The 17,414-nt window shown below is 39.6% G+C and overlaps 1 protein-coding gene across 2 annotated transcripts in view; it reads right to left on the bottom strand.

Annotated features, from left to right (window-relative positions):
• Nucleotides 1-4,798: 4,798 nt before the first annotated feature.
• LOC109265964 (histone-lysine N-methyltransferase SETDB2-like) overlaps nucleotides 4,799-17,414 on the bottom strand; it is an 89,134-nt gene continuing 76,518 nt past the window's right edge. For both annotated transcript variants that reach the window (XM_019447605.2, XM_019447604.2), the window contains 8 exons: nucleotides 15,963-16,096; nucleotides 12,353-12,396; nucleotides 12,104-12,163; nucleotides 9,914-9,969; nucleotides 9,170-9,236; nucleotides 8,410-8,550; nucleotides 7,319-7,390; nucleotides 4,799-5,608 (listed from right to left, as the gene is read on the bottom strand). In XM_019447605.2, the coding sequence (XP_019303150.2) occupies nucleotides 5,427-5,608; nucleotides 7,319-7,390; nucleotides 8,410-8,550; nucleotides 9,170-9,236; nucleotides 9,914-9,969; nucleotides 12,104-12,163; nucleotides 12,353-12,396; nucleotides 15,963-16,096 (756 nt within the window). In that variant the 3' untranslated portion in view covers nucleotides 4,799-5,426. The remainder of the gene's footprint in view (nucleotides 5,609-7,318; nucleotides 7,391-8,409; nucleotides 8,551-9,169; nucleotides 9,237-9,913; nucleotides 9,970-12,103; nucleotides 12,164-12,352; nucleotides 12,397-15,962; nucleotides 16,097-17,414) is intronic.

The following is a 17,414-nucleotide window of genomic DNA, read 5'->3' as shown; positions in this document are numbered from 1 at the left end:
GGATATAATAGCAGGAGAGGAAGTTACAGTCGTCACCTGGACCAGGAGAAGTCTTCGTTCAGTGCATCTGGACGGAGTCTTCTGTAGTTTTTTTTATATTCAGAATTCTTATTTATTGTGGTAAAACATAAATGAATTTACCATTTTAACCATTTTTTATTTTAGAGCACGTTCAAGGAGAGGGACAGAGGGAAAGAGAGAGAATCTCAAGCAGGTTCCACATTCATCATGGAGCCAGATACTGGCTCTGATCCCACAACCTGGGATCATGACCTAAGCTGAAATCAAGAGTCAGATGCTCAACTGACTGAGCCAACCAGGTTCCCCCCTTGTAACCATTTTTAAGTGTACAATTCAGTGGTTTTAAAAATTGAAGCATAGTTGGGGCGCCTGGGTGGTTCGGTTGAGCATCTGACTTTGGCTCAAGTCATGATCTCATGGTCTGTGAGTTTGGGGCCCATGTCAGGCTCTGTGCTGACAGCTCAGTGCCTGGAGCCTGCTTCGGATTCTGTGTCTCCCTCTCCCTCTGCCCCTCTCCCACTCATGCTGTCTCTCAAAAATGAATAAATATTAAAAAAATTAAAAATTGAAGTATAATTGGCATATATCAGGTTTTCAGTAGGTAATTTGATAATTATGTACATTATGAAATGCTTACCATGGTAAGTGTATTTACCATCCCTTATCACACGGTTAATACAGTACTACTGACCGTATTTCCTATACTGTACTCTTCATCCCCATACTTATTTTATAACTGGAAGTTTATACCTCTTAATCCTTGTCACCTATTTTGCCTGTCTCCCTGTCCCTCTCCTCTCTGGCAGTCATCCTATATTAATGAGTTTGTTTCTCTTTTCTGTTGTTTGTTCATTTGTTCTGTTTTTTAGATTGTTTACATAAGTGTAGTCATACTTTGTCTTTCTCTGACTTACTTGGCTTAGCATAATACCTCTAGTTCCATCCACATAGTTGCAAATGGCAAGATTTCATTCTTTTTTGATGGCCAAGTAATACTCCATTGTATATATACACCACATCTTCTTTATCCATTCATCCATCAATGGACATTTGGGGCTCTTTCCATATTTTGGCTATTGTCAACAATGCTGCTATAAACATTGGGGTGCCTGTATCCCCTTCGAAACAGCATACCTGTATCCCTTGGATAAATACCTAGTAGTGCAATTGCTGGGTAATAGGGTAGTTCTATTTTTAATTTTTTGAGGAACCTCCATACTGTTTTCCAGAGTGGCTGCACCAGCTTGTGTTCCCACCAATGATGCAAAAGAGATCCTCTTTCTCCTCATCCTCGCCAACATCTGTTGTTGCCTGAGTTGTTTATTTTAGCCATTCTGACTGGTGTGTTGAGTCTTTTTCTTGATGAGTCTGGCTAAAAGTTTATCAGTTTGGTTTGTCTTTTCAAAGAACCAACTCTTAGTCTCATTGAACTTTTCTTTTCTTTTTTTCTTTTTTTGTCTCTTTCATTTATTTCTTCTCTGATCTTTATTATCTTCTTCCTTCTGCTAAGTTTTGGCTTTGTTCTCCTTTTTCTAGTTCCATTATGTGTAAAGTTAAATTGTTGATTTTCCTTGTTTCTTGAGGTAGACCTATATTGCTATAAACTTCCCTCTTAGAACTGCTTTTTCTGTGTCCCAAAGATTTTGCATTGCCATGTTTCCATTTTCATTTGCCTCCAGGTATATTTTCTCTTTGATTTTTTTTTGTTGATACATTGTTTAGTAACATGTTATTTAGCTGCCACATGTTTGTGTTTCTTCCACTTGTCTTGTAATTGATTTCTAGTCTCGTATGGTTGGATATAATTTGTGATACATCCTTGGTATAATTTCACTTGATACTTCACTTGATATGATTTCAGTCTTATTAAATTTATGAAGGCTTTTTTGTGACTAGTCATGTGCTGTGTCCTGGAAAATGTTCCATGTGCACTGGAATATGTATTCTGCAGTTTTAAATGGAATGTTATGTATATGTCTGTTAAGTCCATCTGGTCTCATGTATCATTCAGAGCCACTGTTTCCTTACTGATTTTCTGTCTCAGTGAGCAAGGTATCCATTGGTCTAGGTGGGGTGTTAAAGTCCCCTACAGTTATTGTATTGCAGTCAACTTTTTCCTTTATGTCTGTTAGTATTTGCTTTATATATTCAGGTGTTTTTATGTTAGGTATATAAATACTTAAAACTGTTATATCCTCTTACGAGAGTGATCCCTTTATCCTTATGTAATGACCTTTTTGTCTCTTGTTACAGTCTTTGCTTTAAAGTCTATTTTATCTGAGGTGGCTTGGTGGAGCACTTGGGTGGCTGTCACTTAAGGATCCAGCTCTTGATTTTGGCTCACATCATGATGTCACTGTTGTGAGATTGATCCCCGCACTGGGCTCCATACTGAGTGTGGAGCTTGCTTGGGATTCTCTCTCTCCCTCTGTCTCGGTCCCTTCCCTGCTTATATGAGTATTGCTACCCCAGCCTTTTTACTTTCATTTGCAAGATAAATATTTTTTCATCCCTTCACCTTCAGTCTGTATGTGTCTTTAGGTCTGAAGTGAGTCTCTTGTAGGCAGCATATAGATGGGTCTTGTTTTTTGTTTTTTTTTTTTTTTATCCATTCATTCACTCTTTTGATTGGAGCATTTAGTCTATTTACATTTAATTATTGATGGGTATGTACTCCTTGGCATTTTGTTAATTGTTCTCTAGTTGTTTTTGTAGTTCTGTTTCTTTCTTCTTCTCTTGCTCTTTTCCCATGGGGTTTGATGACTTTCTTTAGTGTCATTCTTGGATTCCAATCTATTTTTTGTGTATTTATTATAGGTTTTTGATTTGTGGTTACCCCAGGGGGTTCTCATGTAACATCCCATGTGTTTAGCAGTCTATACTGAGTTGATGGTCAGTTCAGACACACAACGGTGCTAAATTTTTACTGCCTCTTCCGTGTTTTATGTATATGATGTCCTATTTCACATGTTTTTATTTTGTGTACCCCTTGGCCAATTTTTACTAGTTATGTAAGTGAACAACACACTGCTGGATGTGGCAGTGCAGGTGTGCGTGGGGCAGGTGGGTTGGATGGATAGGTTCCTCAGGAGAACGTAGGGGCAGGGTACATGGTGATGGCAAGGTAGATGGAGAGTGTCAGAACTGACTCCTGAAAGCCTCTGGCTGTCTAGGGCTGGGGAAGGCAAGGAAAACACCAGCAAACACTTCTGTTCCTGGAGAAACAAATGAATTCTGCAGATCCCTGCCCCTCTGGCACATACCCTAAAGTCAGTCACTAAATCGTTAGCTGTATCCCAGGCATTTTCCAGACCACTGAATCTGTGCAGTGTCTTAGGTCGTCATTCAGTGTGCTGGCCATTTAAGGGCAGAGACTCCATTTCGTATAGCTCTCTGGCTCTCCCCAAGTTAAGCCCCATTGGTTTTTAAAGCTCCCAGAATTCAGCCCTGCTGATTTTCAAAGAGGAACCTGGCTTTACAGTGTGGATCCCCAGGGTGGGGGGTGCCCAATTTAGGGCCTGGGACCCCTGCTCCTTTGTGCCTAAGATGTCCCTACTATTTAGTGGGTAGTCATACCAGGGGTGTGGCTACTGACTGTGTCTCTCCCCCTCTTCCCCTTTTTTCTTTAATTCTTATTGATTTATTCTGAGAGTGTGTGTGTGTATGCGAGCAGGGGAGGGACAGAGAGAGGAGAGCGAGAATCCCAAGCAGGCTCCATACTGTCAATGTGGAGCCCAACACGGGGCTTGAACTTAGGAACTGTGAGATCTTGACCTGAGCGCAAATCAAGAGTCAGACACTTAACTGACTGAGCCAGGCAAGCACCCCTCCTCCTACCCTTTTCGATGTAGCTGCCTCTCTAGGTCTATCGGTGGAAGACCCGTTCTGCCAGTCTTCAGGTTGTTTTCACAGAGAGTTGTAGTACATATGCTTGTTGCCTTGGTGTGTCCCTGGGAGGTGAGCCCAGGATCTTTCCTAATCTGCTATCTTCCTTGACTCCCTCCTGTAGTTTCTTAAATGCTTGGGTGATTCTGATGTGCAGCTGAATTTAAAAGCCACTAGATTTAGATTTTTGTCACGCAGGTAATTATGAATTCGGCTAGGGTTGCCCTTAAAACAGGAATGGACGTGTACTTTTCACCTATATCCTATTCTTCATTCAGTGGATATTTTTTGAGTACTTAAAACGTGTGAGACACCATGCTGGGGACTTGGATCAAACTCATTTTGCAATGTGGCATTATTGTGTATCAGAGTAGTGGTAAAAAGAAATATGAATGTCAGGTTTTCAGGGATCAGATTTGGTGCATAAAAATCCAAATTGTTTTGTCAGAGAAAAGTCTTAGTGATTGTTTTTCATTCTTGTGTATTCCCGCTGATGTTCTTTTGTGGTCATTTTAAATTGAAATACTTATTTTAAAGATGATATACCCCCATGTAGTGACTGCAGCCAAAAAGAAATTTAAAAAGCAGACTTTGTCGGGTCCCCTGTGTGATTGTCAGTGAAGCGTCTGATTCTTGATTTTGGCTCCGGTCATGATCTCGCGGTTCGTGAGTGTGAGCTCCACTTCTGGCTCTGTGCTGACAGAGTGGAGCTTGCTAGAGATTCTGTCTCATTCTTTCTCTGCCCCTCCCTTGCACGCGCACTCTCTCAAATAAACAAACTTAAAAAACCCAAAAATAAAAAGCAGACTTTGTGATGACAGGTAAATTTGGTATAAGTGGAGTAAAATATTCAAATTTACTTTATCTGAGTCATTATGAGCTGGAACTAGTCTCAAAGGATAATAACAGTTTATGCATTTATTGAGCATCATAGGTGCTGGGAATGTGTTGAGAGCAAATCACAGGAATAGTGAGATTTTGCCCTCAGAATTTATACCCTAATGGTGGGATGTAAGATACAATGGGTTACCTTGGGAAGTGATCTCAGAGGGAAGAAGGGTAGAACTGGTGTAATGAGATCTGCAGGCAGAACAGGCAGAGAAAGGAAACAGAGTAGTTAAGGCTTCACAGCAGGACAAGCAAAGGCCCTGGGGGGAGCCTTTACTTCCAGGAGCATCTTGTATGTTATCGAAGTCAACTTAGATCACTGGAGTGGGGGAAGCATGGGAGGCAATGCACCAGCATGAAGCCACCATCGGACTTTCAGGGCAGAGGGTGGGAGAGATGGGAGGTATAATCTAATTTACTCAAGTAGAATCTGAGAAACATTTTGTTGGAGAACAGAAGTGAGATGATAAGAGGGAGGCAGTAAATACCCAGTCAGGCATGAAATGTAGGAACAGGTAAGAGTTGATGAGGATTGAAGTTTGAGGACCAGAGAGACCTGAGAGGCGTAGGTCTAAAGATGTGTGGCTTCCACAGGTTAGATCTTCCGTCGGCAGCCTGCTTGCAGCTGAGCCTCATTCCTGGCCCAGGAAATAGTAATCCTTAGAAGACCCGGAAGATACTGAAGTAGAACTTGACCTAAGTTCTCTATCTTCTTGAAGAGACCGCAAGGTTTTTTTTAAGTCCTGAAGTCCTTCAATCTCTTCCTTCAGTTGCTTCTGCCTTTCTTCACATTGATCAATTTTATTCTCTATTGCTGTGATAAGAAATGAAATGATTTCAGGTTGGTAGTTTTATAAACAATGGACTATTTCTTGCCCCTTTTACATGCAAGTGCACAGTAGTGCACAGTGCTGTGCAGAGGGCCTGGTTCTTATATGCCTTTTCTTCCTCTTCTAATTCAGGATAGAATTCTAGTATTTACCACATACAGCTGGTCAGTACATCTTTAGAGCTTGACTCCCTATTGTATATCTTTGAGAACTCAAAAGCAGAGACTGTATAATCTTCATGCTACACTATATCTGTTAAGTGGAGAGAGCATGTGTGTAGAATAGCAAGGTTAAGGGTAAATCATTTATAAAATTGCATCCAATTTTTAATGTTACGTAAAAGCTTTTGATTTTAGGAATAGGAAGGCTTTTATTGTGGAAACAGGCTCTGTAAATAACAATATTACTCAGTGACAATGTCATTTTTTGAAAACTTAGAAGTTGAAGAATATTAAAACGCACACATACATAATCTTTCTCTAGAATACCTGTAGTTAACTTTCTTGAACATTAGGCTAAATTAAGCAAGATGAGATGTCAAAAGTTAGGCCTTTTAAGTTCTAATGCAATTCCAAATAACGCCTCCTCTTGGTGCCCCACACCTCCCAAATACTACACTGTAATGTGTATACTCTCAACCTGTGCAAGTAGTGACAGGTGCTAGAAATGTAACTTTTGTATGAAAGTCTCCTACAAAATTAGGCTTAAAAATTTTTTTTAAAGGCTGCTTTAAAAAACATATGGATACTCACATTAGCAGTATGCATTCTCAAGAGGCTATTAAAGGATATGCTGGTTTTTCTGATTAAAAATGTAATACAGAATTTGAATGGAGTATAGGGCACAGTGTACAACTTTAGGGGGAGCTATTTACACCAAATTCTGTGCGAATGTGTGTCTCCCACTCTGGCCAGGATGTGCAGTGCCCAGCCTGTCCAGCTGTGTGGGGCAGCTTGAGAGAGAGGTTGATCAGACTCATCAGTAAGTGGAAATTTAGTCAGTTTTGAAAGCATGTTAATGGTACAAGGACCTACTCAGTAAATGGTTGATGTATTATTAACATACAATGTCGTATCAGTTTCAGGTATACAATATAATGATTCAATAAAACCTTTCTGTAAAATAGCAACCATTTAAGTCTCTGCCCCCTCCAGGCTTTCTTCTTTTTCAAAAGTTTCTTGACTTTTTTCTTGCTCATCTTTTTTTCTTAAAACTTGAGAATAAATGAATTACAACCCTCCTTCCCTAGTTAGATTTGAAGATTAATACCAAGAGAATTAAAATTTGTACACATTAAGTCCAGGGAGGGAGTCAAGCAGCCATGGAGTTTATCACAGCCTTGCTGCCTCACCAGTTCCTGCTGAGTCCTGAATAAGGGGACCGAATACCTCCCATTTTGCAATCATTTAAAAAAGTAGAAACAAAAAATGGAGTTTTTACTGATTACTAAGATACTGTGTATATGTGGAAAATGTAATGTGGCACTGTCCAGCCACTTACAGAGAACGATGGTTTCCATTTGGGTGCACTTTTTCTGTTGTGTGTGTGAGTGAGGGGTCATAATGCTTTGCAACGGGCTTTTTCATTTAATAAGACAAAATTCTTCTGGAATAGGATTTTTATCTGCTGCATAGTAGTGTATTACTTTAATATATATATTTACAAACTGTGCTGCTCAGTTATAACTCACGTACCTGTTTGAAAATTTACAAATGTGTCTTCAAACACTCTACTGTCAAAAAGTGAAGTCCCAATTTCTTCATAGTCTGTAGGGAGAAAAACATTTTCAGTTTTAATTTAAATAATTTATGTAGGCAGAAACACCTTACAAAGTAACCCCAAATAAGGAAAAGTAACCAGAGCAGCCAAGCAAGGGGAACTGTGGTATCTGTCAGAATCAGACTGCTGAAGCAGCAGTATCCCCTGGGGACGTGTTAGAAATGCAAATTCGTGGCTGGGTGAGGCCCAGGTACGTGTTTTAACAAGCCCTGCAGGGATTCTGAGAGGCAAGTTCAAGTTTGAGAAGTGCTTGGTCTAAAGTAAAGAAATGAATGAAAGAATGTCATGAGTGAGCTTTTGGAAAGGTCTTCATAATTTCACTTTTTGATTTTGTCGTGTTGAAAATAATCCCTCTCAGATAATCATATACTTTACATTGTTGCCTGGAGTCTAGACTTGTCGAGCTTTTCCTTGTAAGATAACTCCATTTATCACGAAGTTTAGAAGCTCACGGTGTAGGTTCTAAGAAGGCAAAGTGGCTATACACTGCGTATACAAATGGAACTTTGGCTTCCCAGACAGCTTTTTTACAAAAGGTCACATCTAACTAAATGAAACATCAAAGCCTTATTTTTCCTTCAGTGAATTTTGAGTTAACATTATAAACAGAGATGTAAGGAATAGAATTTGAGTCAAATCAAAACTAAATGCCATTTTCAGATGTTGGCAACAAGTTGTTGGCTGTATGACTGCGTGTGGTTCTGAACATACCTATCCCGTTGGCGGCGGGGGGCGGGGTCACTCTCAGCTACGCACTTCTGGAAAGTACATCGAAACTTTCAGGGCATCAGGGTGCTTTTGACTGCATTAAGTTTCTGAATTACCCACATCCTACTGATTTATTATAAACAGGATCTCTAGAGATCTGAAGCATTGAATTGTATCAAAGAATGAGATAAGGCAAAGAAAAAGAAACCACACAGAAGGAAAAGGTGCACTTTTTGTTTTGTTTTACAGGTAGGTTTGTGGGAAGCCTCTACATGTAGAAATGTTGCTATTTCAATACCTGATTCGGAAGCAGTCTCATCCATGAGTCTTTCTTGAATCAAATGAAGTTTGTCTAATATTTCTTCAAATAAATCATCAAGAAGCCCCACTTTCTTACATTTCTTAAGAAAATCAGTTTTCACACTTGATCTAATTGCATCTAAAAATAAGAAACACATTTTAGAAGGAAATAGTCTCAGGGCTGCTATCATCAATCCCTATGTGGTCACTTCTGCAGACCTTGCCTAGTGATGGAGGAGCACAATTAGTAAGATAATAAATACAGCACCTTTGTCTTTTAATTGTAATTTTCACCATACCTCATTTTTTTCCCTAGCTGAAACAATGAATGTTACAACTAATTCTATGAATCAAGAGGATTTTCTAAAATTTAGTTTCAAATCTTTGATAGCCTCCTGTCATGATGGAATGTCTATGTTTCCTTGACAGGAACCTGTAATTACTGGCTTCAGCTTCCTGGGGGGAGTGGAGGGTACAGTGCAAGGGGCAGCGTGTCACTGGATTCTGAGCTCAGGTAACCCTGGCTTCTAGAGCAGGAAGTATATCCTTTCTTTGTACTAAGAACAATGGACCATCCCTACCTAAGATTACTTTGATCTGCTGGCCTTATGACAGAGTGGACAGCTACGATAAAAGGTTCCTATTCTAACAATTACCACAAGTCCAGAAGAATAAAGTGGGATACCAATTTTGAAAAAAATGAGTCTTCATTGTTATAAGTATTGTAAGTCATATTTGTTACAAAATTTATAGCAAACCTGTGTGTCTGCTGTCCTCTTCCTTCATTTCTTGTATGAATCTATTGAGTGTCATTGTTTCAGATGGCTAGAGGGAGAGAAGAATCAAGATTACACTTACTGTTGGCATTTAATGTTGCGTAAAATGAAAACCAATGTTTTGTTGCATGTAATTCATCAATATGCCCATGGTGAAAATCATGCCCCATATTCATTGATAGTTTACTTGTAAACATCAAATGTATTTTTGTATAACAAAACATCAAGAGTTGTGACTAGTTCCTGTTGTATAAACAACAAGAGGTGAAAGGTTGCTAGCTCATATTCATTTAGCTCATATGAGCTGATACATAAACTTTCAAGTTCCCAAAATACTTCATACACTTTATACATAATAGTAATGCAGAAAATTATGAGTTATAAGTTAGGTCAAGTGTGGATCGTGCAACTGAGAAATACTTGGCTAGGTAAGGATGCTTTGCTGCCCCTTGCCCACATTAAGACCATAAGTGCACGGTGCACTTAGACACTCTCACTGATGTGGTCCCAGGGCCTGTGTTACAGGAGCCATGGGACCTGTCACCTCCTGCAGGTCATGTGCTAGGATACCCAAGACACAGCCAACTTTTCTTTTACATTCACCTTATGTTTCTGGTACCATATCACCTGATATGTAGAACTTCTGTTTAGAACTGTTTTAGAACTGTTAAAACAAGGATTTTGTGTAAAGAAACTGAAAGCTATAATAAAATGAAGTCAAATTACCTGTACAGGAACGCCTGTTGAGAGGCGTTTCTTTCTTCCTCTTTTTCTTTTCAGTCCTGAAAAATCAGTTGAAAATATGAATCATGTAGAAACCAGAATCCAAAAAGGAAAAGATAGATGCTTGACTACATAAAATATAAAACTCCTGTATGCTAAAAGTTATTACAAAGTCGAAAGATATGGTGGACTTACACTAAATGTTTGCAACACATATGATAAAGTACCAATTTTTAAAATCTAAATATAAATCAATATAAAAAAAGCAGAAAAATGGGCAAAGGGGGGGACCCTCTAGGAAGAGTTCATTAAAGAGACTGGATCACAGGAAAACAAATATAATTGATGAAAAGATAGGGGGATACATTCACCTTTACTCCTAAGTGAAGACATGCAAAATATTTCTCCTACCAGACTGACAACGATGAAGGTGTTTAATATATAATGTTTGGAGGGATTGGGATAATGGTGTACTGCTGGTATTACAGCCTCTTTGGAAGGTAATTAGCCCATTGTTACCACAGCTTCATTGTTTATACTCTTGGACCCAGCAATCCACATGAAGTTTTCGAAATGGTACGGTTCATAAAGGCACAACGATGAATGGAAAAAAATGTTAACTACATTATTTAATGTGATAGAAAATTATGGAAAAAAGGGTGCTTGGATGACCCAGTCCGTTGAGCGTCCAACTCTTGATTTTGGCTCAGGCCATGATATCAGGGTTGTGGGACTGAGCCTGGCATCAGGCTTGGCACTGAGCATGGAGCCTGCTTAAGATTCTCTGTCTCTGCCTCTCCCCTGCCCACATGTGTGCTCTAGCTCACTCTCAAAAGAAAATGGAAATAACCTGTCTATTCAGAAACTAGTTCAGTTGTAAGTCAGCTATGCAACTGATACACTGGAATAACATGCTGCCTTTTAAAACCAAGGTATGTGTATTTGTATGGACATGGAAGGATCTCTAAAATACAGTGGGTGAAAAGAAAATATAGTTACTACTATATTTCGTATATACAGGAAATTTTTAGAGGAATACAAATGAAACTGATAGTTTCCTCTGGGGAGAGGATTCATAACAGTGTTTTCATCTGCTTTTCAAAACTATTGATTTTTTAAATTTCTTTAAAAATAAAACTAATACATTGTTACCTTTCCCTATCAATAAACACTGATTGGGGCACCTGGGTGGCTCAGTTGGTTAGCCTCCCACTTCATCTCAGGACATGATCTCACAATTTGGGGGTTTGAGCCTCACACTGGTGTGGAGCCTGCTTGGGATTCTCTCTGCCCCTCCCCCACTTGTACTCTCTATCAAAATAAACTTTAAACGTTTTTTTAAAAATAAACATTGGTCAACAGCTATATTTTTAATAGTAATTTCTTTAAAAAAATTTTTTTTAATGTTTTATTTTTAAAACATTAAAGACAGAGCATGAGCAAGGGAGGGGCAGAGAGAGAGGCAGACACAGAATCTGAAGCAGGCTCCAGGCTCTGAGCTGTCAGCACAGAGCCTGACGCAGGGCTCAAACTCACGAACTGCGAGATCATGACGTGAGCCAAAGTTGGACGCTTAACCAACTGAGCCACCCAAGTACCGGTAATTTTTTTTTTTTAATTATTTTGAGAGAGAACAAGCACACCTGCGTGAACAGGGAAGGGACAGAAAGGGAGGGAGAGAGAGAATCCCAAGCAGGTTCCTTGCTGTCAGTACAGAGCCCAACGTGGGGCTCAATCTCACTAACTGTAAGATCATGACCTCAGCCAAAATCACTGAGGCACTTAACCAACTGAGCCACCCAGGCACCCCTGATAGTACTTTCTGATAAAAGGGTAATGACTGAAAAATGAACATTGTTTAGAGAGTGTTGTTTACTACCAAAAAAAATGCAATTGCTATAACATGGAACTAAGCCTTTCCAAAGAGGTCCTGACTCTGGTCCACAGTGAGCATTCCAGATTTAGTGCTGATAAGACATTGCTGGTCAGGAGTACACAGCGGCCATTCATGAATGAATGTACATCCCATAACTTCAGTTAGCCAGGGCCCACTTTTCCTTAATTAGAACTGAAATGCTAACCACGAATCTTGAGAAAAATTCAGGGAACATGCAGCAATTTATCAATGTTATCTACTGAAAATTCTGATACTCGTTTAGAAGAGAAGCAGTCGCAAAAGTCAAAGCTTTTTACCATATCCTCGGTTGGTCTTCTGCTTGTAGTGAGAAGGGGAAATACCAGACAGAGACTTTCCTGAAAGGTGCACAGAAGAAAAGTCCATTAACATTGCACACTGCACAAAGAGACTGGCAATTTTATAAATAGGTAAAAATTTAACTCAAAAACTTATTTAATTCAGTGAGGCTAGTAAATCAGATTTCCATGTTTTACCTAAATGTATACCTTTCTTTAAACACACAGTACTAAATTTTAGAGACGTACCATCATGAGTGTCTTTCAGTGCAGCATGTTGTTGGCAGAACACTCTGAAAACAGGCAATTTCAAAGAATTAATATTTTTACGCTTTTAAAATATGCCAATTTTCCTATGATTTTAAAAAGGAACTAACCTATTTTTCATGATGACTTTACCCTAAATATTTGTTACAGAAAAATACTGTCCACACCTGTGTAAGTTACTGACGCTCATCAAGTGCAGACGGGGCCTCTGTCAGATGTCTTTTGCGTTCTCAGCCCTCGAGTACGCTCTCCAAAGGGGCGTGTGTGAAATATTTTGAATAAGTAGTTCATATATAGTAGTCACTGGGATTTTACTGTATAAAGATATCTAGAGATCCCATGTCTAAGATAAATTTTCATCTGACTACACAAAGTTCTGATTTTCAACAAAAGCACAAAATTGCATGCGTTAATTTTGGGAAAAGTAGTTTTCTAACTCAACAGATCTCTCCCCCAGAACTCAGGGCTGAACTGCACGAATCTAGAATGGATCAATGCACTGGAAGAGAAGAAAGCAGCAGAGCACACTATGAAGAAGAAATGGAGTGAGTTTTGAGGAGCTGCTCAGGCCCCATTTTTTCCCCAGGCTTTCTTCCTCCTTAGCCTCCAGCTACGTCTCCCTTCCTTTCCTTATTGTGCTGACCCTCAGGAGGCAGGGTCCCTGTTGCCTAAGGGAACCTATGAATTCTTCTCGTCTTACACCAGTTTCCACCTCTTCCAAGCAATCTTCCTGGAAATCCACCATTTGCCCATGCAAAGTTAATCTCCTCACCCTTTGAATTCCAGTATCTGAGCACTTTCATTTCTTTTTTTATTATGAAGAATTTCAAACATGTATAAAAGTGTGAGAGAGATGATGAACGTCATGGCCCCCACCCCTCACCTAGTTTCAACAATTATCAACTCAAGGCCAAGCCAGTTTCATGTGAATCCCTTCCTGCTCCCATCATGCCACATGCTTCTAATCTGGCCTTTCTGGTCCTTCAACAAGGTGATAGGTTTTCTGAGGCTTAGTCCATGTCCTGTGTCTCTTCCTAGTCTTACTACACCTGACAAGATGTCTTATGTATGATAGGCACTCTAACAACTGAATGTTTAAATTCAATTCAAAAAATCCATAGAAATTCAATTTGAAAATTATTCAAATTTTGTCATACTTGATAATGACAAAAATGATTTTAGTGAGTCTCTATTCATTGGTTCTACTAATACAAGATCAGTATTTTTGCAAACTTTAAGATATAGCAGGAACTTGGGGTGCCTGGGTAGCTCAGTTGGTTGAGCCTCTGACTCTTGATTTTGGCTGAGGTCATGATCTCACAGTAATGTGATTAATAAACATAAAAAAAGGGTGGGGTGCCTGGGTGGCTCAGTCGGTTAAGCGTCCGACTTTGGCTCAGGGCAGGATCTCAGCTCCTGAGTTCGAGCCCAAGTCAGGCTCTGTGCTGACAGCTCGGAGCCTGGAGCCTGCTTCAGATTTTGTCTCTCTCTGCCCCTCCCCAGCTCATGCTCCATCTCTCTCTCTCTCTCTCTCAAAAATAAACATTAAAAAAAAAAATGCAGCAGGAACTTGACTCCTTTTTGTTCAGTCTTGTAGCTCTGCTAATAACAGTCTGTTTAGTGGTTATTTGAGGTCATTATGGAAGTCATAATTAAATGAACTCTTTAGGAAGGTAAAAACAAAGTGAAACTATTGCAGCCCATGAGTTTCACAAATCAAATATAAAAAGAAGATGGTACAAAAACATTTATATATTCCTTTCTAGTCTCAAACAATAAAATACCTATGGACCTTGCTCAAAATCAGATTTGAGAGAGCATGAGTAGGGGGCAGAGAGAAGGAGAGAGAGAGACTCCCAAGCAGGCTCCATACTGTCAGCACCAAGCCCAACTCGGGCCTTGATCTCACAAACTGTGATATCATGACCTCAGCCAAAATCAAGAGTCGGAGGCTTAACTGAGCTACCCAGGCACGTCTTTAACAAATTTCTTGTAATGGTAGGCTTGCCCCTATTGTTTTAGAATATATGGCCCCTAAGCCTTAAGAGGGTACTGTGGTGAGGAGCAAGCCCTATGAAGCCCTAAAGCCCAGCTCGAATACTCATCAGCTGTGTGAGCTGGACAAATTACTAAGTCTCGCAGGGACTCAGTGTCTTTGAAAGCTGGGGTAATATCTACCTCACTGGGCTGTTAGGCAGATTAAAAGAGTTAGCATTTGTAAAGTACTTGGAAGTATTTATGGCACAAAGTAAATGATTATTAGATAAAATAATACAAAATGATAAAACTGGAGATATGTGCCCAAAGAGGAAAAAAATCTAGCCTATAAATGCAATTTTAAAATATAACTTAGGAGCTCACAAAAATCATATTAAAAACATAGTGCTCTCATTCAGAATATTATGAATAAAAATATTGGGGCGCCTGGGTGGCTCAGTCGGTTAAGCGTCTGACTTCGGCTCAGGTCACGATCTCACGGTCCGTGGGTTCGAGCCCCGCGTCGGGCTCTGGGCTGATGATGGCCCAGAGCCTGGAGCCTGCTTCAGATTCTGTATCTCCCTCTCTCTCTGACCCTCCCCCGTTCATGCTCTGTCTCTCTCTGTCTCAAAAATAAATAAACGTTAAAAAAAAAAATAAATAAATAAAATATATATATATATATATATATATATATATATATATATATATACTCCACTGAAATTTAAAATATTCTCAGAATGTATGCACAGGCCCTAAGGAAGTGAGAAGTGTCTGTCTGGCTCTTCAAGCCATCATTTTCTTTTTTATTCCATTCCATAACTTTAAAAAAAGTGAAAACTTCTTCTAGATATTTTCTTAACTTTATATGTCATGTTTTAGACTGCATCTACATACCAAAAAAGGGTAATCCATTGAATCAGTTCAGTTAACAACTGGCTTACCAATTCCATCTGACTAAATTGTCTTATATAACTGAACTGCCATCTTGCATCAGAAGGAAGATCAAGTTTCTTCATTGATAAAACAAATACAATTCTATTGGACTTGAAACATGCCATACTGGGTCCAAATTACCATTAAAGAATCACTGAAGGAAGAGAAGCAAGATTTAACAGCCAAAGACAATTCAAATAGAATTAATTTCTTCAAGGACTCAATGACTGATTACTGTATTTGCTGCATAGTTTATCATTTTTAAAAGCTGTTTATATGTAAGATGGCGGTGAGAGTGGTGGGAAAAAAGCATTCAGCAGACAAGATGGATAAACCATGGACTTGTGGCCAACAAGTAAGGCTCCTGTTAGGAGAAGAGGGCAATAGTCAACCGGTCCTGTGGCCACCCATTAGGTCACTCATGCCACTATGGCAACCAGCACTTTTTACCAGGAAGGAAAGGATGTAGGAAGAATAAAATCAAAACCGACCCTGCTTATTTTCTTTCTATTAGATTTAGGGAAGGTATCATGAAGTCAGGTTCCCAAATGAGCATCCCCCAAACCATGTTCTTACTTGGAAACCATTTGCATGAAATTATCTTTGAAAATCTGTTTGTCTTAATCTAACCACTCCTTATTCCATTCCCCCAAATGTAGTTTTAAAATTGATTAAATACTTATAAATTCCTCGAGATCTATCGGTTTGTAGAACTGCGTGGGCATTCTTGGCACAGAAAAAGTGGTAACTCTTGAGACAGGCTTTTATATCACATCCCACGGTGGCTCCTCTTTTATTACAGAATGCGCACGTCTATAAAAGAACAGATTTTACTGAGTAAGCACCTGTTTTTCATAATCTTTTTTAAAATTTAAAGTTAAAGGTGTCATTAAATCTTATTTTTTTTTTAAAATTTTTTTTTCAACGTTTTTTATTTATTTTTGGGACAGAGAGAGACAGAGCATGAACGGGGGAGGGGCAGAGAGAGAGGGAGACACAGAATTGGAAACAGGCTCCAGGCTCCGAGCCATCAGCCCAGAGCCCGACGCGGGGCTCGAACTCACCGACCGCGAGATCGTGACCTGGCTGAAGTCGGACGCTTAACCGACTGCGCCACCCAGGCGCCCCTAAATCTTATTTTTAAAGTCAGCAGCCCTAATGTCCTCATCCACAAATGTTAGGTATTTACAGCTGGCTGCTCATTTTGAAATTTCAGCAAAACCTCTGCTAGGTAAAGTGTTTGGTTTGTACTGGCCTGTAATAATTTGACTAAAAGCAGAAAACCCTTTTTATTTCCCCCCCCAAAAAAATTTTTTTTTAAGTTTACTCATTTATTTTTGAGAGACAGAGTGAGCGGGAGAGGGGCAGCAAGAGGGGAGACAGAGAATCCCATGTAGGCTCTACCAGTATAGAGCCTGATGTGTGGCTCCAATTCATGAACTGTGAGATCATGAGCTGAAATCAAGAGTCGAATGCTTAACTGACTGAGCCACCCAGGTGCCCCCAAGGACTTTAAGAGAGATTTCTAAAAATAAATTTGTCCTGTTCTGGGCAAGGGGTCCTGTTAAGGACACTGGGGCCTATGACGAGGGTGGCTCCTGGCAGTGCCCCCAAGGACTGTGCAAGGCACCGGTCTCCCCTCTCTTAGACCCAGGTCCTTCCCTGGGCATAACACTGCCTGTCTTAGAGTTTCTACTGAGGACAATGTGACATAAAGTAAGTGAAACATCTCTGGAGTCTATGTAATAGGGCCAAAAATTTTAAATTAAAAAACAAAACAAAGCCCTGAGTGGTAAATTTTTTTCTAAGTTCAATTTATTTGATCTCTTGCTTTTATATATTAGCCAACTGATCTTGAATTTTATATATGAAGGTGATGCAGAGATGGCTAGGAGGACAGTCTGTGGCCAAGGAAATCTAACTGGTTTAGGGGAGTCCAAGGCATGCCCAAAGCTTATCACGCTCTGTTCTGAATGAAAGGGAAGCACAATGAAACCACCTTGCAAAACAGGAGATAGCTCACACATCCCAAAGTCAGCACAAGCAACCATACGAACAAAATTCAAATATGGGTAAGAAGTTAGATTATGCTAAAGGTGGGATTTCAAATCAGAGCACAAAAGGATGATCA

The sequence above is a fragment of the Panthera pardus genome, unplaced genomic scaffold (genome assembly GCF_024362965.1).
Source record: "Panthera pardus isolate Hobbes unplaced genomic scaffold, ASM2436296v1 HiC_scaffold_1, whole genome shotgun sequence".
Lineage (NCBI taxonomy): Eukaryota > Metazoa > Chordata > Mammalia > Carnivora > Felidae > Panthera > Panthera pardus.
Note: the sequence above shows the minus strand (reverse complement) of the source record. Positions and strands in the feature narration are given on the sequence as shown.